At 39.2% G+C, this 21,459-nt stretch overlaps 1 protein-coding gene across 1 annotated transcript in view; it reads left to right on the top strand.

Annotated features, from left to right (window-relative positions):
• LOC116457834 (uncharacterized) overlaps positions 1-12,452 on the top strand; it is a 114,957-nt gene extending 102,505 nt beyond the window's left edge. Inside the window, exons 3-4 of the mRNA XM_032137314.2 lie at positions 10,445-10,562; positions 12,205-12,452. Of these exons, the coding sequence (XP_031993205.1) occupies positions 10,445-10,562; positions 12,205-12,296 (210 nt within the window). The 3' untranslated portion in view covers positions 12,297-12,452. The remainder of the gene's footprint in view (positions 1-10,444; positions 10,563-12,204) is intronic.
• The last annotated feature ends 9,007 nt before the right edge of the window (positions 12,453-21,459 follow it).

Below are 21,459 nucleotides of genomic sequence, written 5' to 3'. Positions count from 1 at the left end.
ATAAGCCAGGGAATACAACGGGTAAATGAAAAAATAAAAGAGTCATGATGAGACCAGTGATGATAGTATATCATAAATCAATATAAATCAATTCTTCTCATCTTTAAAATGGAATTAATAAGAGTACTTAGCCTCCTAGGGTTGTTATGAAGGTTGAAAATCTTAGAATAATGCCTGGTACATAGTAAGTTTTATGTTAGTATTTGTGAAAGATGAAAGAGAGAGAGAGAGAGAGACCGAGAGACAGAGAGAGACGGGGGCGGTTGGGGGGGTGGGGGGAAGTAGTAAAAGAAGGAGGAAATAAAGGAAGGAAAGAAAGAAATAATTATGAATAATCAAATTCCATGCACTTGAAGTCCATTATTAAAGCATTAGCGCAATGCAAAGAGGTGTCAAAGAGTGCAAATAAGAGTGGGCTTCATCAGGGAAGATTCCCGAGAGTGGTACAGATTTGAAATAATTTTTTTTAATGTAAAAAGTATTGCTAAAACATAAACACATCAGTGGACTGCTTTACTAGTTAACAGGTTAAAGTTCCAGCTTCTATTTTCAGAGTGGAACTTAGTTGCCACGATAATAGGAGGTGACATTTGTTTGATCTTCCTCCCTCGAGTTGTGGAAGAATCCTATAAACTCTTCTATAAATAACCAAGTAGAGGCCGAAAGGTTTCCTGTAACTTACAGTCTAGAGCCAGTAACCTCTGATGGCAGTCTGAGTGGCGGTTGAATCAGCAGGGTGGCAGGGATCACAGGGGGAATTCAGCCTCCTCCAAGGAGGCTTGACTGAGCATGAATGGCTTATAGTTTGTTTCCCTCAAGTCCTCAGTAGTAGTCCATTAAGAGCCAATAAACATGAAACATTCCACTGGGTACCTTGTAGTCCTTGAGCCAGTGAATACAGCTCAGCCCCTCTGGCCAAGGAAAACACTGTCCAGTTGTTACAGGAGAACATACAGAGGAGATGCTATATTAACTGAGCAACACACTCCAACTCCCAGCTAGGAGCAGCGGACAAGACCACAAACCCTTCGTCTGAGCAAAGTGCAGACTTTAATAAATTCGAATGCTTAGTGAAATATAACTTGTCTGTCTTATTCTGTTTAAGGTGGGATGGCCAGGGAAATATGCGAGTTGGAGACATGAGTTAAATTGGTAATAGGGTTTAGGCCACTTAAAGAAATGAGTCATTTCTATAAATAGGCAGACACTTTCAACTTCTTTGCTGTATCGGCCCCAAAGCTACCAATTATCTTTCATTTATCTTCCAGCTTCAGTTCCTTTCTCTTCATTGTCAAAGTGCTTCTTGGCTGCCTATGGGGTTGGCACCAAAAGGATTGAGTGTCAGGGTGGATGTCTCTTTGCTCACCTTTTGGGTATGTTATTATTTATATTATACCCTGATTCCACAGATTATAAAGACTGTCTGTTGCTTATAAAAATAAAACAAGGCCGGGCGTGGTACACTTTGGGAGGCCTAGGCAGGTGGATCACCTGAGGTTGGGAGTTTGAGACCAGCCTGACCAACATGGAGAAACCCCGTCTCTACTAAAAATACAAAATTAGCTGGGCGTGGTGGTGCATGCCTGTAATCCCAGCTACTCGGGAGGCTGAGGCAGGAGAATTGCTTGAACCAGGGAGGCGGAGGTTGTGGTGAGCCAAGATTGTGCCATTGCACTACAGCCTGGGCAACAAGAGTGAAACTCCATCTCAACAAATAAATAAAAATAAAATAAAACAAACAAACAAAAAATTATCTTAAATCTATATCCTACAATAAATACAGTTCCAAGTAATAAAAAAAACCAAAATAATTTATTTTCACCTTTTTTCTCTTACAACTACAGTCTACTTGTTTGTTTTTTTCCCATTTGAATAAACTCACAGTAGAAGCACCATGAAAAACACACAGAATAATCTAGTTTTTTTTTAATCAGACTATGAGAACTGACAATGCTTGGTCAAGTTCAAGGACTTCCACACTCACCAGTTCCATTTGATCCAGGAATGCTCTTTCTCTCCTCAGCCCTTTCCAGCAAATCAATTTTGTGGAAAGACCAACTAATAGTTACAAATGGAAACTTGTCATTAAAAAAAAAATTACAGTATAGGAACAGGTCTTCCCAAGAATCAAAAATAAAGTAGAACATGAGTCAGAGATAAAGTCATTTCAAATGCATGTAGAAAACTGAAAGTCCTTGTTTTATTTTTATTCACAGGATTTTTTTCTTTCCTTTTTAGGTTGTGGTCTAGAAAGCATATTGTGATTTGTACAAGAAGCACATTCCCATTTGGACTTTCAACAAATTCAACTGTTTTGTGTTCTGTGTGAGTAAATTTTAGGTTGCCCATCATTAAAAACCAGTTTAAAAAAAAAATAATGGAGTAGATAAGCCAGACAACATTTTCTACCATATTTGTTGACTCCAGTTGTTGGAAAGTAAAATTCTGGAGGAAGAGCTGGGATATCTCCAGGGGCTTAGTTTAACATCATCAAAGCCTCTCCCGCTCCCCTTTGCACGTTACAGTATCTGCTTTACCAATCAGAGGGAAATTTATCATGTAGGATTTAAAGGAGATATTTATGGCGTCCGTAAGCACAACGACTTTGGTAAGACGTCAGCTATTCCCTTTAGGAGATAAAAGGCCACAGCTGGTGAGGTAATAGAAAAGGAACTGTTTCAGTATTTCAAAACAGAAGACCTTGTTGAAGAAGAGAGATTTTATATGGCATTTGCTTTTTTTTTCCTTCTATGATGAACAGGTGTGGGAGTCAATTCAAGAAGGCGGCTTAGATGATTGTGAGACAAAGGAGGGAGGTAAATATTTTTGATGGTTGGGGAAAGACTGAGATTTTCAAATTTCAAACCAAACATATAGTCCAAGCCTTTTCTACCTGGGTACACAGAGGAAAGAGGAAACTAAATCAGTGTAAAATAGGCAGTTGTTGTTTAGATTATTCATTAAGTTATGAAATCCTTCTGGCTACACAAAACAGAAAGCCCAGCTATGTGACAAGTGTTTGATGTAAATATGCAAATACAGTTTTAAATTCATTATACCTAAGGGAACAAGGTATCTGGGTAAGGGGGGGTTCTACTATTTCTTAAGCTTACACAGCAGGTCCTTGAATAATGTCATTTAAGTTCAATGTAATTTCCTTATAATATTGATGAGAAAAAAAATGGATTCCTAGCTGAGGTCATTGTGTGTGTGGACTTTGCATGTCCTCCCCATGTCTGGTTTCCTCCCAAAACCTAAAGCTCTGTCCGTTAGACGAATCAGTGTGTCTCACTGGTCCCAGCGTGAGTGAGTGTTGCTAGGTATGAGTGGGCCCTGCAATGGGAATGGTGACCTGTCTGGGGCTGGTTCCAGCCTGGTACCCTGAGCTACCAGAATTGGCTCTGGCCACTTGAGCTCCTGAACTTGAATAAGTGGGTAAATTATTATCTTACTTGTTTTTGTTAACCTTTCTAAAGTGTATGCGTAGCTCACATTGCTTTCAAAGTTATTTTGATGTTTATTTCAATATTAGAAGTGTTTGGGTCTTTCTTTAGAAGTTTGGTGATTTTTTTTTTTTGTGTGTGTGACAAGAAATATGCTGTAGCAACTTAACTCTTGTTTAGATCGGTTAGCCTATAGTAAAGCATTTTCGTTATGTGTTCTTTCATTTGAAGTTCCAGTTTCCAAGAACCTATTGTCAAAGATAAGAAAGGACTTACTGTACTTCTGGGCACACAATGGGCTAAGCATCTTATATTATCAACTAGAAGATGAGATGAAATAAAATATATTGCTAAAATGATGTTGAAAAAGTTATCATATTATAATAAATTATAAGAATTATTAAAATGACTTAGGATATATTAAAGACTGTAAAAAGTAAAGCTTAGTAGATGCATTAGAGGTTATGATTGGCATTGCTAACATAATTATTATTAAAATCCTTCAGTGCTGGGCACCATTTATTTCTACCCTTATAACTCCATGGACCTGTACTGTATCTTATAAGAAAACCCACAATAAATATTTGATACGTTGCTGCATAAAAGGTAGGTTGACTTCTTAAAGTACCTGCAAAATACCTCATCCACAACAGAAAAAGGCAAGGTTATTACTTTGCTTCATGAATAAAGTATTGATCATTTAGGCGTTAAATTTTCCATTTGTTCTTTTTTTTTTTTCCAGCAGAAACTCTTGGAGAAATTGCATAGCATTATTTTAAACAATTCCCCTCAGGGGCCCATTAAATAGGCTTTTCTGCAGACAGGATAGATGTCTTTTACAGCTGGTCAGTGTTTAGTTCTCCCAATTCTTGACTGAAGAAAGAAAATAAGTGGGATGTAGGATATCTGACCTATAGATTGCTCATTCTCTGCATGAGTCAATCTTTGAAGTCTGAAGATAAAAATCACCATTAATCACAAAACTTTCTTATAGTCATAAGGTCGGATATCCCAGGCCCCTTCCAAAATTACCATGTGGACTGGCATAGGGCGAGATCGGCTCAGCTGTGCTCGCTTTTATGACACAGAGCTCCTTCTCTCTGGTTGATGATATTGAATGAGCAGGAAGGAAGAAAAGAAATAAAAGTCAGCTAACCATGGTTGAGTCAATCCAGCCCACAGCATTCAAAGGCTGAAGGGCCACCTGACACTCCAGAGGCTGCTGGACGTGCAGGGCTGTTTCATCCTGGGATGAGTTTCCGTTAGAAGAAATACTGACTTGAATGAAACAAAGAGTCGGTCCCTTGCTTTATTGGACAATGAAAGTTCCCACCATACTGATCAAAGATAGAGGATTTGGGACATGTGGGAATGCGTTAATATCTCACCTGTGGCTGAGGCAGATGTGTGTTTCCAAATGCTAATTTCTTTTCCTGCAAAGCCAGTTGTGTAAGGAGAACTAAGGGAAAAGGAAACTTTTTTTTCCTGTGAAAATCTGGATCCACTTCAATTCAGTTTCAAAAACATTTATTTACTTTGTGTCCCTTAAGAAAATAGAATATTATCCTGAAAACACAAAGGACATAGAAACTGAAGGAAATTAAACGGAAAGGAAGGAAGGGAAGAGGGAAACAAAACAGGGAGGAAGGAAAGATTGCTGAGTGACCTTTTGTATTGTGCTGTTTCATAGACACATTATTGCTTTCAGTCCTCAAAGCAATTTTGGGAGAATGGTGTTGTTTAATCATTTGTCAGATGAGGAAACTGAAACTCAGGGAGGTTCCTACTTGCCCAGGGAGGTAAATATTGTTCATTCAATTTTGCTTTTTGATGTCTGAATTATTTTCTGTATTTTTGGAATTGCTCTCATTTTGATTCTTTGCAGTGGGGATGGGACAGGAAACCTTGTAATTGGAACAGAAAATACTAGTTGATCACTTTCCCCTCTTTCCCAGACTCCCTTGAAGCTATGGCAAAGGCTCTGATAACCACAGGCATCTGCCGCAGATTTTTCCTCAAAAGTTCCTGAGAGGGAATGAGTGGAGGGTATGCTCGTGCTCTCTGGCAGTGGCTCTTTCTCTGTCTCTCTCTCTGCTGTAAGAGCAGATGACTCCAATGATGCTTAGTGGTGGCTGCAGGGTTTTCCTTACGAAAGTGTTTCTGAGACTTAATATTGCATTATTGCTAGAAGCTGGGTCTTATGCTTTTGTTTTCTGGCCCTTCTAATACTCTATTAGCTATTCAATATCTTTTTCAAAAACACTCCATTGTAGACTATTTAGCACATGCAAAAATATAGAGAATAGCATAATAAGCCTCCATATACCAATTTCCTTCTTAAACAATTATCAACACATGGACAATCTTGCTTCATCTGCACCCCTATCCATTTCCACAATTACCTGGATTATTTCAAATGAATCTCGGGCCTCATCTTATTTCATCTGTAAAATGTTAATTCTTTATCTCTAAAATAGGAATATTCTTTTACAAATGAGCACAATATCATTATCCTACCTAATGATAGTTCCTTAATATAAATCTCTGTATACAGATGTCTCTGATTATCTTATAATTTTGATACATTTATAAAATATCTTCAAATCAGCATCAAAATAAGTTCCATACACTAAAATTGGTTATGTCATTTAAATTTCCTTTAATGTATAGATTCAATTTTCCTCTTACTCTTCTGTTTTTTAAACACATTGTTTTCCTGTAGAATTTCCCCATCAGAATTTGCTAATTGGATCCTTGTGGTTTCACGTATCATGCTTTTCTGTCCCATGTGTTTTCTGCAAATTATCAGTTGGATCTAGAGGCTCAATCACATTCACCTTTGATTCATCTGGCAAGTCAATTTCATAAATGGTGCTGTGAGCCTCTATTAGGGCATATAAAATGTCTAATTTTCTCCCTTTTTGTGAAGTCAGCAGTGATTGATGATTATTATTTAGATACACTATATCATTAGGAGTAGCGAAAAGGTGATATTGTAATTCTATCATACTCTTTAAATTTGTTACCTGGAATCCTTCCATAAAGAGAAAATTCTCATACATTACTTGGTTGACTTGAAGTATTGGTCGTATAGAAAAGTCAGAATAAATGCTTAATCTTTTTTCTTTATTTACCAGTTTTCAAAATAGTTAAATAACTCGCTGGTCAAAAGTAGCCAATTGTTTTTATTTCTATAGCCATTATTAACTAAGAAATTTAAATATATCTGATGTCTTTCAATCTATTGCCATTATCTTTACTGATATTTAAATTGACCCATCTCTGGCCAGTAAGAGGCTCCTCAGGATGGCTCCTGAGTCCTTTCTACACACTTTCAATGGTCTTTGATGTTGTCTTTTCTCTATGGTACATGAAGATCGAGGCTCATTTTGTACGCTTCCTTCCCAGACCTGATGTCAGTCATTTCTTAGTGGCATTTAGGGAATACACATTGATCCTGGGTTGACCTTTGCTTTTAGACATGTTTCAATGGGCAGAGGTAGTAAATAGGTTTTATTAAAAGATGAAATTATCATGAGGTCATACTAATACTTCAAAATCAAATTTAAGACTATAGAATTTTTGCTTAACCAAATTCATGTTATATATTTTTTTTTTTTGTAGGCTGAAAATAAGGAACTCCCAATGGATGAATCTTAGAATAACAATTCCAATACCACTATCAATAATATGATTACTGAAAAGAGAGAGAGAGTGAGAGAGTGCGTGTGTGTGTGTGTGTGTGTGTATGTGTTTGAATTTCTAAGTATCATTAGAGAAAAGTCCACTGAGTATATATATATATATATATATAGTGTATATATATACACTATATATACTATATATACACATATACTATATATACTGTATATATACATATACTATATGTAGTATATACTATATATATACTATATATAGTGTATATATAGTATATATATAGTATATGTATATATGTATATATATAGTATATATAGTATATGTATATGTATAGTATATATAGTATATGTATAGTATATATAGTATATGTATATATAGTATATATATAGTATAGGTATATATAGTATATGTATAGTATATATAGTATATGTATATATAGTATATATATAGTATAGGTATATATAGTATATATATATAGTATATATATAGTATATATATAGAGAGAGAGAGAGTCAGTTTTGTCTTCTTAAGACAATTAAAATAGTTTCTCTGTGTATGGTTATGCCATAAAGCAATGTCTAGTTGGGTTTACTTGTTTTAGTTTGCTTTTGTCCTTTAGGGATTGCTTTTTTCAAACTTAATTTTGTTATATAATCATGAAAAATATTTGATGATTTCACAAAAGCCACAAGGCCATAAGTTATAATATATATGCTTTCCCAACAGCAAGGATGCTCTGCAAACAGTACATATTCACAATGCCAGACCCTGCTATTTCTTCTTTCACACTAGTTCCATTAGGCTGAGCAAGCACTTATGAAATAGCCACTATTTAGTGTGGCCCAATCCTAGGAGTGTCCATAGTATTCTAACTACTTTGATATATCTAATATTGTGGATAAAAGACAAGGACTGTGTGTTGCACATTTCCTTGAAAAGAGCTGTTCACAAAGCAAAATATAAACAAGTGCTTTGGAAGTTTCATTTGTTTTGGAGAGTAGGAATGTAAGGGAGTGTTCTAGGCTGCTGAGGTTGGATAACATGTCATGGAAGAGGCAGGATTTGAACTGGAGTGATTCATGAGGAGGTGTGGAACACCGGCACACTGCTTATGAAAAGAAGAAGGCAACTCTGGTCCTCAAAAAACTTGTAATCTAGTGGGAGAGGTTACCAAGAGTACCATGTTATCTGTGCTCTAATAGAGGTATATGGAAGGCATAAAGGAAGTGTGCAAGAAGGGGACTTCAGTAAACCCAAGGGAAGTCAGAAGAGTACCTATGGAGCAGTGAGGCCCAATCTGTGTCTTACAGGAGTATGAGTTTGTCAGGTGATGGACTGGGAATAGGTGGGAATGGAGTGTAGAGCAAGGCAAGCACAGGAAATAGTTCAGAAATGAGTTTGAAGGTAAAATAGAGTTCGAGTGAGTCAGAGAGCAAAGAGAAATAAAGTTGAAGGAACATGCAGGGTGAAATATCTTATATATTGGGTAGGCAAGAAAGAGCATGAAAAAGATTTAATAGGGTTATCAAGTGCTTAGCTTTCTGTCTAAAGAAATAAAAATTGTAAAATATAAACTAACTATTGACATACTAATGTCCTTTGTCATTACAATTTCATTTTTGATGGATGGATATGTTATCAACAGTGGCCTAGAACACTCTCCATTTTAGTGCTTTCTCCTCTGAATTATTTAGTGATCTGGAAACAAAACTTGAGTACATGCCGTAGACCGTATCCTTGTGATCTTTTGCTGTTGTGAAGCATCTTTCTGTAGTATGAATAATTTCACCCTCTAATTTATCTGTTTGCAAATAAAACATTTAAATGCAAAGTCAAAAATGTGTTTATAATTGTTGTGTGGGAATCCCCAAGAAACTTCCCAAATAGGTGCTGATGATAATCTGGCAACACTACGTGACTAGTTTTCCTGTTTACTACAGAACAACGGAGAGTAATAGACTTCTCTTAGTCCTTCTTGTTAGTTATTTGCGTGTTCAATAGGAGGAATAAAACATGTGCAGGTACTTTGCACGAAGAACGAAATGCAAAATATTTTATAGACTTTTTTAATGGACAAAGGTCGTGGATTCCATCCCTTCCCCAAAACCCTACCTTAAGAAATATAATGAAAAGAGTTCCCTCTGTTAGCTTGAATGACAGCCTGGGAATTCCCAACAGATACCTAACCCTAGTCATGGGCTCCCTCTGGGTGTCTACTATAGAGGTGTTACCACCAAAGTCTCAAGTCTCCAGATGAGGACTGAACATAATGCTGATGATATCTAAATAGTTTTTGTCATTGTATTTGATAGGAAATAAAGGGTAATTAAATTCTTTGAGGGGCCTGTGCCTCTTGCTATAAGAGGGGTCCTTTTTTCCTCACTGAAATTAAAAAAGACAGATAGGGCTGGGTGTGGTGGCTCACGTCTGTAATCCCAGCACTTTGGGAGGCCGAGGCGGTTGGATCACTTGAGGTCAGGAGTTTGAGACCAGCCTGGCCAACATAGTGAAACCCCATCTCTACTAAAAATACAAAAATTAGCCAGGCGTGGTGGTGGGCACCTGTAATCCCAGCTACTCGGGAGACTGAGGCAGGATAATCACTTGAACCGGGGAGGTGGAGGTTGCAGTGAGCTGAGATCACACCACTGCACTCTAGCCTGGGTGACAGACTGAGAGTCCTTCTCAAAAAATAAAATAAAATAAAATAAATAAAATAAAATAAAATAAAATAAAATAAAATAAAATAAAATAACGTAACATAACATAACATAAAATAAAATAAAAGAGACAGAGTGTCTTTGGGACCAGGGAGAGAAGGAACTTAATTGTTGCACACCCTAAAAACAATAGAATAAAGCATTGTACCAAAGGGGGCAAGATAAAATATATATTTAATATCTACTGAAACATTTCCCTGAACTCCAGTTTGGGAGAGGTACCTGGCAGCACAGATCTATGTAAGATCCCCCCTATTGCAATTTAATATGGAAATGCAGCGAGGGAGAGGAAGGATCACAGTCAGGGAAACCAGGAATGGGTCTATTGCAAGAGTTCAGGTAAGAGACAGTGAAGTCCTTAGCTGGGATACTGGCTTTGCAATGAGGAAGACATGGAAGATTTGAGAGCCATTTAGGAGGGATGGAGTGGGGTGAGAACAGAGAAAGAAAACAAGATGTCCTAGTTATTAATGCTTTACAGGTGGGATGATGGGCAGAACATGGAAAGATAGTGTGAGAAGGGGAGAGTCCCACAGGCTGATGGTGGCATTCCTGCTCCTGCTCTGAGCTCACCCAGCCCTGTGGCACTCCGACTTCTACTAACTGGTGGGGTCACACTCCCAGTATTTTCCAGAGAGAAGTAGTGAGCAGCTTAAAGTATTTGAATGGGAGGAGGAGAAGCAAACTACAGCTACTTCAGAGGATAACACTAAACATCTAGTCCACTCTGTATACACTAGAGGTAAGAGAGGTGCTTCATAGAACTGCACATGCACCCAAAGTTTTCTCCTGGCCTTTTTGGTTAATTCTGTGTTGTCTAATATATCAAGAAAAAATAGTGTAACAGAGTTCCCAATCTCAAACTAAACCCTGAGATTTATTTTTTTGACACACTGAAGCAAAGAACCTGGAAAAATTGTTATTTAGAAGTTGCAAGATGTTGTTTTGACTCCCTAGAAATTCTTTGATTTTTCAGAGCCAGCTGTCCTCTTATGGAGGAGAGCCACCAGAATGGGATCTTTACTAATACAAATGCAGAACAAGTATTAATTCCACGCTCTTCATAATAATAAAATTCACTGCCCACTTGAGTGCACATGTTTATTATGAAATGGTAACACCCTTAGCCTTGTGGATGAGGAACCCCAAATCCGAGCCCTGTGACTTAAGGGTCCAGAATTCTAGCTCTGCTCTGGCTATGCCTCTTCCCATGGGTCAAGGAATCTCTAGGCCAAGTTAGAGCGCACACTCTTTCCCCCTTTAAGACTAAGCTCCGGACAGGTAGATTTATCTTTTAGGTACAATAGGAGTGCCAAGGGCCCCTATTACTGTTAGGGGCCACAAAAATGTTCAAATTTCTTTTAAAATCAGAAAAAAAATGAACTTTTAGGTTGAAAACATATCTGACATCATATTAATATATTTCTATACCAACACAGTTGTAAGACATAACTTGTGATTTATTTTATGGAAAAGGGGGCCCACAAATACAAAGGCACCTAGAGTTCATTAAAGACATAAAGTGGCTATCCCTCTAGGAAGCTAGAACCCCAGACTTTTATGTCCAAGTGGCCAAAGCCGACTTCCAGGGCCTGCAAGGGCCTCTTCCCCAGGTGTCTTCTTTTAAGAGCAGACAGCACACAGGTATGAGCACCCCAAAGCACACCAGCGACTATGGCTGATCTTGTGCAGTCTGTGACTGGAGTGTGGGTATATGGGCTAGTGTGTTCCTGTGTCTATGTGTGAGGCTTCTTGTAATAGGAGATGGCATTGGGGCGGAATAAAAAGGAGTGTAGACAAGGATTGGGGCTAGTTCTCTTCACAATATTGCATTCTGGTGCAGACTGTGTAGACAGCATTACTTGAACAAACTGTGTGAGAACAGACACTTTAAATGCTTTAAATGAATGTGGGACGTGTCACTGATCTTTCACTATTATTATTATTATTATTATTATTATTATTATCATTTTTGGGACGGAATCTCACTGTGTCACCCAGGCTGGTGTGATCTCGGCTCACTGCAACCTCCACCTCCCAGGTTCAAGCGATTCTCCTGCCTCAGTCTCCTGAGTAGCTGGGACTACAGGCATGCACCACCACACCCAGGTTTTTTTTTTTTTTTTTGTATTTTTAGTAGAGACAGGGTTTCACTATGTTGGCCAGGCTGGTCTCAAACTCCTGACCTCGTGATCCACCCGCCTCGGCCTCCCAAAGTGCTGGGATTGATTACAGGTGTGAGCCACCACACCCAGCCTGATCTTCCACTATTATGAACTTTAAGAAGATAACATTGTACACTAAGCCCATCAAAGAGATGCAAGTTAAGTGCAGGCTAATAACAACTTTCTGTAAATAATTTAATGTTGCATTTCATCTAACAGCTGCTGTTAATTTTCTTGTGGAGAAGGAACTGTCTTTAGAAAAATATCTCAAAAAGCCACTTAAGTTTCAGCATGCCGAAGATGGAACTTGAGAAGATAGAAAGTTCTGGGTCCTTAGTGGCATCACTGGTCACTGGACCACTGTTGGAACCACCCTATGTCTTAGTTTTTAAATCTCTTTACTGTCTAAGACATTTTTAGTGGAAGTATTTATCTCTGGCATCCAATAAGACCTTGCAGGATTTGCAGTTTTATCTATGTGTTTATTTTGTTTATTGTCTGCTTCATCCTACTTGATTGTGATCAACATGACATCAATGACCATGCATCTTTTGTTCACCCAGGAATATCCAGTGCCTACCACGCAGAGTGTGCTGCATGTACATGCTCACTTGATATCTGTTGTAGCAAAGAGTGAGAGAGAGAAGGAATAAATGCTTTCTCCCATGATGACGGGATGTGGGGTCCAGACAAGCTGGACCATTATTCCAGGCCGAACACTCTGTTTTATTTTTCTTTCCAGTACAGCATCACATTCAGTTACAACAGAGTGAAATCTCTTAAGAACACGGCTGATTATTTCATGATTGCATAGAGGACTCTCTAACCCTTCCCCTCCTGTAACGCAAGTCAATGCTCTTCCGATCTCCTTTTAGACGGCACCTCTACTTGTCAGTCAACACATGGTAGTCTGGGCTAGCCAAGTTAATCCTTAACTAAACTGGAGTGGTGCTGATCATTCAGCCTTAAGAATTGAAAAAATCACAGCACTGCTGAAGGAAAAGGCATTTTTCAGGTAGAGTGGCATAAGTCTTGGGCCAGGAAGCTTCAGTAAGTAGACAATAATTTCACAGAAATGCATTAGCTTGGGGAGTCCAACTGCTGTTCTTGCGCCTAAGAAATTCAGAGGAGAGCTCTTTGCTTCCTTGCTCATTCCCGTGGCTAGGAGTCAAGCCTTGTCCCAGAATGTTCAGGTTGATGCTTACCATTTAGCCTTAAGTTAATCCGGTGAAGCTCCAGGCCTTTTATGGGATTCACAAGAATAAATAGCATTTAAATATAGATTCTCAAAGGTCAAATCTTTGACCTAAATCTGAGGATTCAAAGCATTGTTCACTCTAATAATTATGCTAGTTCCCCAACTTCACACGAACCATTTATTTCAGAATGTAAACCTTGAATAATCTTTTCTTACCTGTAGTTTTGTGGTCATTTAGAAAACACAGCAATACTCTTTTAATTGGAACTAAGTGACAAAAATAAGCCACTTCATTAGTTTTCTAGATAATGGTAAAATGTAAGAACAAACAGCCACTTCTTTTTTCAAGTGGTATTTTTACAGTGACTTTTTTTTTTCCTTTTTACTGCATGTTAGAATTCTACTGGAGGCATTTCTCGGAAACTTTCTCTTACTTGTTAATGAATCATCCCCTTTGAGAATCAGCAGGTGATTTCAGGAGCCCAGGTGTGAATAACTGATTTAAGGTGGACCTTGTGGGTGGAGCCAATGTTTACAAAGTGCATTCATTCGACAAACATTTGATGAGCACCAAATTAGAGTTCAATTGCAGATAACAAAAACCAGTTGAACTAATTTCATCAGAAAGCTACTTAATAGGGGTAATTAGGTGCTTACAAAATAGAAGGGCTGGAAGCTCAGGAACTAGGCTGACACCCATGTAGCTAGACCCTGGAAACTGGGATTCCAGCTGCCACAGAACAGCCAAGTGTGTTCATGACTGTGCTTGTTTGTCAGCAGGAGCATGGCCCTGCCTCGTGATACTGTGTTTTTCAGCTCTCACATGGGTGAGTCTGTTTGGAGAAGTTGGTTCAAGATGCAGCTTGACTCTCAGGGAGTCCGTGTAACTACGCTTAATATTGTTAGCTTTCTGGCCTCCAGCACACAGTATGATTTTCTGGAAGAAGGATTTAATGTAGTTAAGTATGCCAGCGTGTAATATCTGATGTACATTTCTACACTGCTTGGGATACAAAATAAATAAAAGCCAGTTTCTGTCCTTAAGGAGTGTACAGTTTAGTAAGAAGACAGACTCCTGAACAAAGATGTATACTTCAATGTTGCCAGCCCAGGATTAGAGATGGGTATTAAGAGGACTTCTGATGAGTGATATTTTGCATCTGGTGCAGGACAGTTCCCTAGGTGGCCTTGGACCAAACCAGTCCTCCCCCTTTCTCACTTGTAGTTCTTGAGAATAACTAGAATGTGCTGGGAATGCAACATCCTGAGATAAGGCCTAGGCTTTGTTCCAGTCCCTGCTAGAAACAGGATGTCCTTCAGCACATTAATCCAGCAGGTCATGTTATCCCTGGAGTAGAAAACCCAGAGACGGCTCCTTTCCAGGGTCCTGCATCTGGGGTGCAAGTGAGGCACACACAGATGAGACTCCACCTGCCCTGGGCAGCTTTCCTGAGCCTTGAGAAACCAGCTCACCATGAATCCAAGGTGTCTGCTGTTCCTTGCCACCCCTTCACGGAACCTGTTGTATGTGTGAGTATTCTCTCTTACCGGAGCAAATAGTGAAAGTGCAGCCCAAGATGCAGTGGGCTAAAGTAACCAGTGCATAGTGAGCCTGCTTCTCACTGGTATTTGATTAATCATTTGAAAATGCATTATTCTGAGTGCTTAACTTTAAAAGGGAAAATATTCTACTATGAACGTGGACTCCCTAAAACAACAGATTAAGGGAAGGCCGAAAGTGATGACGCCTTTAATTCCTGCTTTCCCAAGGAGGCCCTCTGATTCCCTGTGTGGTCCCTCCATTTCCCCTTCAGGAGGCTGAATGCCATCATGTCCACTTATTTAGACAAAGGAGATGGGTGGGTTGCTTGGTTGCGGTTAGTCATCAGGCCACTGGCAGAGTAGACTGGCACACAGAAATCCTGAAGGTGAATTCACTGTTACCTTTTGAGTCACTGTTACCCACCCACCCCAGACCTCCTCCCACCCTAGTCTGAACCTGGATCCTGTTCAAAGATGTTTTCCCATCTCTTTCCACTTACCTTCTGAATTCATTTTGGAGGAATGTACCAAGATCCTTTGAATCCTCCAGGAATGTTGAACTCAGTGAAAAGTGATGTGGTTAAGAAAGCAAATAATATGCTGAAAGATGTTCATTGGAAGTGGCTAGGGACATCAAAGAGATTGATGAATCTGCATTTCAAAAAGCCAGCAGGGGGTAACATTTCAGCTTACCTCATATTTCTCCTGCTTCTAAATAGGCTATTTACTGCCCATGAAGTTTCTTCCTTCCCATCAGGGCAGAATACTAATATAGTTAGCCCCAGGAAAGAGATGTCTGGAAATGGTATTGTCTTCTTAAATCAAAGCAGCTGAAAGAAATTTGTCTCTTTTATTTACAATGAAATATAGTTGCTATCAATGAGCATCTACTGTATTCAGGCACTGTGCTTAAACACTCTACATGCATTATGCCATTTAATCCTCAATTGTATTGCTGAGATCGATAATATCATTGACCCTATTGTACAGTTTGGGAAAAGGAGGGTAGAGAGATTAGGAAAATCCCCCCACTTGGCAACTGCTGGAGCAAGGATTTGAACTCTGTTGACCATATTGATCACTATATGATGTTGCCTCATTGCCTTTAAACAACACTAGGGTTGGGTTAGGGTAACAGAGGATGTATATAATAACACACACTGTTTAGTGAGAGTAATTTTCCAGAACAAGCAAGAAAGGAGAAATACTTCAATAATCTTCTGAAGTTTAGTTTCCATGGACAGTTATAGATTGCTAAGAAATTGGCAATAAAGGTAAGGGCCACGGAAGAAGCAGAAATAAGCTGCACAGGCCAGGCACTGTGCCATGTCAGTAGCAGAGACACACCGTCACCTTCATCAGAGCCCAAGGTCTGAAGACACTGTAAAGAAGATCTGGCCAGCAAATCCCCTCAACAAGGGCTTGTCCAGACCCTGCTTCAACATTGTCAGCAGCAGGGCATGCTCCACCTCAGCAGACAGCCACTTTTGTTTTCAAGTAACTCTCTAATTGCAAAAAATGTACTTTGTATTCATTCAAATCGGTGTCCGGGTAGCATTCACAAGTATTTGTTTAGTCGTATCCTCTGACAACATGTAGAATAAATCCAACTCCTTTCCCATATGATAGTTCTTTGGATATTCAAAGCCCTTCCCCACACCCCCAGCTGGTTTCTTAACAATCTTTCATACTGTGTGGATTTGAACTATTCTCCATTGCAGTCTTTCTCCTTTAGGCACATTATAGTTTTGCAAAAAGTATTTTGTTAGGTGAAGTATACAAAATTAAATAAGGCATATTTAGTGTCTTTAAGTATCTCTTAAAGACAATTGTATAAGATTAACTACTGTAAAAGCCCCCTTAAAAACTCTTCCTAGGTCCTGAGCATGGGTGGGTCATGTCTGTAATCCCCACACTTCGGGAGGCCAAGGCAGGAGGATCATTTGAGGCCAGGAGTTTGAGACCAGCCTGGGCAACAGTGAGACCCCATCTCTACCAATAAATTAATAAAAAATTAAATTAAAAAACTACACCTAGATATAGACCATTAGAAGAGTTCAGAGTGGAACTATGATGTCCCTACTTTGGACAGTATACTTCCTTTAAGGAGACCTAAGTTTACATTAGCATTTGGAGTTGTGTTGAGTCAACTAAGCCTCTAAGTGTTTTTCACACTGACAGCTGCTAAGCCACAAACCAAAGGGCAATCACTACAGAGACATGGAATAGGAAAGAATGAGGGTTTTCAAGGCTTTCTCTCCCATTTAGTGATTTGTGTTAGCACTACCTATTCATTCATTAATTTACTTACTTGCTCATCCCACAAATATTTACTGAATACTTAAGTCTGTCTAATTATGCATAACATACTTGGGTGGGCTGAATGGGAAAGAAATATCAGACATTACTTCCTGCCTTTAAGAGGCCTATAATTTAGCTAGGGAGGGAAAAAGAAAAATAACTACAAAATGAAGTAAGCTCTCAAAGCATCACATAATAGAAAAAACACAGAATTGAATCTGGAACGTGGCTTATAGGAAAGAGCTTTTTTTTTTTTTTTTTTTTTTTTGAGCTAGGATCTTGTCTATCACCCAGGTTGGAGTGCAAGATCACAACTCTCTGTAGCCTTGACATCCTAGGCTTAAGGCAATCCTCTCACCTCAGCCTCTGGAGTAGCTAAGACTACAGGCACACAGCATCATATCCAGCTAATTTTTGTATTCTTGGTAAAGATGAGGTTTTACCATGTTGCCCAGGCTAGTCTCATACTCCTGGGTTCAAGCGATCTGCCTGCCTGGGGCCTCCCAAAGTGCTTGGATTACAGGTGCGAGCCACTGTGTCTGACCTAGACAAGAGCGTTGACTAAAGACAATCACATTAACTCTCTAGATCTCAGTTATCTCACTTAAATAACGAGACACTTGGACTTTTGGGGTTCTTTCTATTTCTAAGGATCTGTGCTTCGAAGTGCAAGATAACTGTATGCTTCTTGAGGGCAGGGATCATACTTCATGTACAACTGAATTTCCCATTAAATTTGTTACAGTTTTAACTCATAATATCACACAATACATATTTATTGAACGGTCTAATGAATTCAGATTAAATTGGCGTCAGCTTGGGATACAAAATGGCACCCCAGGGCAACAGGAAAATAGGCTTTGGAATTTCTTTCTTATTTATTTATTTATTTATTTTTTGGAGACAGGGTCTCACTCTGCCACCCAGGCTGGACTGCAGTGGTGCCATCATAGATCACCACATCCTCAACCTCCTGGGTTCAAACACTCCTCTCGCCTCAGCCCCCCAAGTAGTGGAACCACAGGTGTGTGCCACCATGCCTGGCTAATTTTTAAATTTTTTGTAGAGACAGTGTCTTACTTAGTTACCCAAGCTGGTCTTGAACTCCTGTCCTCTGGGAATCCTCCTGCCTCGGCCTCTCAAAGAGCTGGGACTACAGGCATGAGCCAGTGTGCCCTGCTGGAATTCTCACCCCGACTGTCACTGGGTGATATCATGATGTGATGGTCCAAGGAGAGGTATATGCCGTCTTGATGCTCAAGAACAGAGATGACTCATATATTCTCACACATGCCATAATTAGTGGATGAGATCCGAATTACGAGCTGGCTACATACTGCCTCCTATTCCTCCTCGAGTTTCCTGCTCTCTCCTTCTTTAGGTCTTTCCAGCTCTGAAAAACCTGTTTTACTTCATTCTCTTACCAAAGAGTTTGGTGACACAAAATGAAAAGTTTGATGGACAATCTGGAAGTGTCCCACTAAGCAACACAAGAAATACACTCTCACAAAGGTAAGGTAGGCACAATTCTCAGCAAATCTGGTCTAGATAAGGCCATATTTCTGAGTATGAAAACATACACACACACGTGCACGCACGCACACACACACAGATGCACACACAATTTTTACACAGTCACCCTGCTATAATAGTCTGTACACAGCTAAGGATCCATACATAAGAAGGAAGGCTATGATAAAAGTATGGGCAGAATTTCGGGAGAGAAATGAAAATGTACTGCCAAGAGAAAAGGAATGCCATGCCAGGTGGAGAGAAGGAAAAAAGACACACGCTGTTTGAAAGATGCATTTGAAAAACATTACCTGCATGTGGAAGGGGGATGATGATTGTTTGAATATTAAGCTGTTGAATTCTAATTCGATATAAGAGAGAGCCACTACAGGATCGTAAGCTACTGTCAGATCCTGTGTGCCACATATTGTAGTTATCTGTGCCCATTTCCAATGTCCTTATTAAATTGTAAGCTCTTTAAGGTCAGGGGCTGGGTTTTGTAGATTGCACTGAAAAAAATACAGGAAGTAGAAGGACTGGCAAAGGACAAGTCTCATTAATTCCGGTGGTGATGAAAGGGCACTTTTCTACAACACTTTAACTGATGAGCTACGCTGTTGCTGAGAATAAAGGCTGTTATAAGTGTTACTTAAAGTAGCTACTTAACGTTTACAAACTTTCGGTTTTGAAAATAAATTAGACTTTGGGAGTCATGTTTCCCTGGCAAAACTCGACTCCCACTAGAATCCGTGTGAGAGACTGAGAAATAAAAGCTCATGAAACTTTGGAAACACTTATGCAAATGGCATTTTGATGAGATAACTGTAAGTAGATCAGGAACACATGGATTAAATCTTCCACTGAATACCCACTGCTTGGGGGAGTAAAGGTCCAGCATTGTTGACATCATGGAGTTTGGGTTTTGCTGAACTCCCTATCTTTGGAAAATCAGTTTGACTGTCATCAGATGTATGCAACTGTGGGTTTTTCTCAGATCTGCTTTATGGTTTTATGGCTTTCAGAGTGAAGCCAAACGTCTTCCAACAGTCATGGCAAGATGAAGGCCTGGAAATCTTTGAAAGCATGTTCCCGGGCAGACCCATCATGGTCACTGCTTTTAATAGTTGGTACCTGCCTAAAGGCCAAAGTTACAAGAAAAACTAATTTGGGAGTTTGTGTTTAGAGATTGCCCTGGGTCACAAACTTTGCTGGGATCTCTTAAACGGAAAACTTGGCCATTTCTGGTTTCCCTACAAATTTAAACTACAATTTAAATGGAAAACAAAACTCTCAGAAATTTCTGATCTCATGAACACAAGAGACTATTGTAATGCTGTTTCTCATCTCAGAGGAGAAACAATCATGGGAAAGAATGAAGCAGAGCTTGGAGGTGGATGAGGTCCTCCTCCAACCATGCCTCTCTAACACTGGCAGGTTCACGATGACAATCAGAGTCACTGTCATACTTCTGTAGAGAGGTTGGAGGTGAAGCAAAGGCCGGGCAACTTCTAACTTTCATATTTTTAAATTGCAGAGCAGCTTCAGTGAAAATAGTACATTTCACATTTAAGAAAGCAATGTTCAATTTGCACACACAGGATGGCTGCATATACAATATACATTTCTATAAAGTATGTGCATATAAAATTCAAAAGCTCACACACAAAGCAACCTGATATTTTCAAAAGCAGTAACCCATAAATTCATATTTATGTTCTCTCTAGACCTATTCATTTTTTCCACGTTTCAAATATGACTGAACCTGACATATATAAAGTAAGAAAGTCTTTTTCATTTGAGTTTCACATTTTTACACTTTAATAAATGGATGCAAAAGTTGTTACATACCATGTAGAAGGCAATTTTGACCACATTGATGAAGATTTTTTATTAATAGGACAAAGAATGTCTAGAAAGTCCATAGGATCACATGGGAAATCTTAAAATTTGCGGATGCTTAACACTTATTTGCATAAAGCTGATACTTATTTTTAAATATGATGCATATTATTATAATATGGGGCTAGGAGGCAGTAGAGTGAAGTCATCTGATTTGCAGTTTCGTTCCTTCCTAGCCATATTGCCTTTGGGCAAGATAATCAGCATCTTTCTTCATTTGTGAAATAAGGATATAAAAGTACCTACCTGGGCTGGCACGGTGGCTCACGACTGTAATCCTAGCACTTTGGGAGGCCAAGGAGGGCAGATCACCTGAAGTCAGGAGATCGAGACCAGCCTGGCCAACATGGCAAAAACCTGTCTCTACTAAAAATGTGAAAATTAGCTGGGTGTGGTGGCTTGCACCTATGGTCCCAGCTACTCAGGAGGCTGAGGCACTTGAATTGCTTGAACCTGGGAGGCAGAGGTTGCAGTGAGCTGAGATCATGCCACTGCATTGCAGCCTGGGTGACAAAGTGAGACTGTGTCTCAAGAAAAAAAAAAAAAGTACCTACCTGATGGGTTGCTGTGGTAATTATGTGAGATATAAAATATGTTGGAGTCTTAGAAACATGCCTCAGCTAATAAATGTTGGCCCTTACTGCCTCTAATATCAATAATCCTGCTGCTGCCTCCACTGTGACAATGGCAACAACTATTACTTTAAAAACACCTGCCACAGAAGCAAAATCTCAGTCATACAATTTTTTTTTTTCCTATGAAACTTCTCTAATGTAAATAGTACATTTCTGAGGAACAGAATTGAAAGCCAATATCACTGAGAGGACAAAGTGAGAAGAACATTAAAAAAAACCACTAATGACATAAACTGTTAGATGGCAGAATCCTTTTCTAATTTTCCTTTAGGACAGATTCACCAGATAGTTTGGTCAGAAGCTTAGATGTATATGAACGGTCATCTTAGGCTTCACCTTTTGTCTCAGCTTCTCTGCAGACAAGCCCAAATTACCCATGGCCCAAAC

The sequence above is a fragment of the Hylobates moloch genome, unplaced genomic scaffold (assembly GCF_009828535.3).
Source record: "Hylobates moloch isolate HMO894 unplaced genomic scaffold, HMol_V3 SCAFFOLD_18, whole genome shotgun sequence".
NCBI classification, from domain to species: Eukaryota; Metazoa; Chordata; class Mammalia; order Primates; family Hylobatidae; genus Hylobates; species Hylobates moloch.
This window is presented reverse-complemented; position numbering and strand designations above follow the sequence as displayed.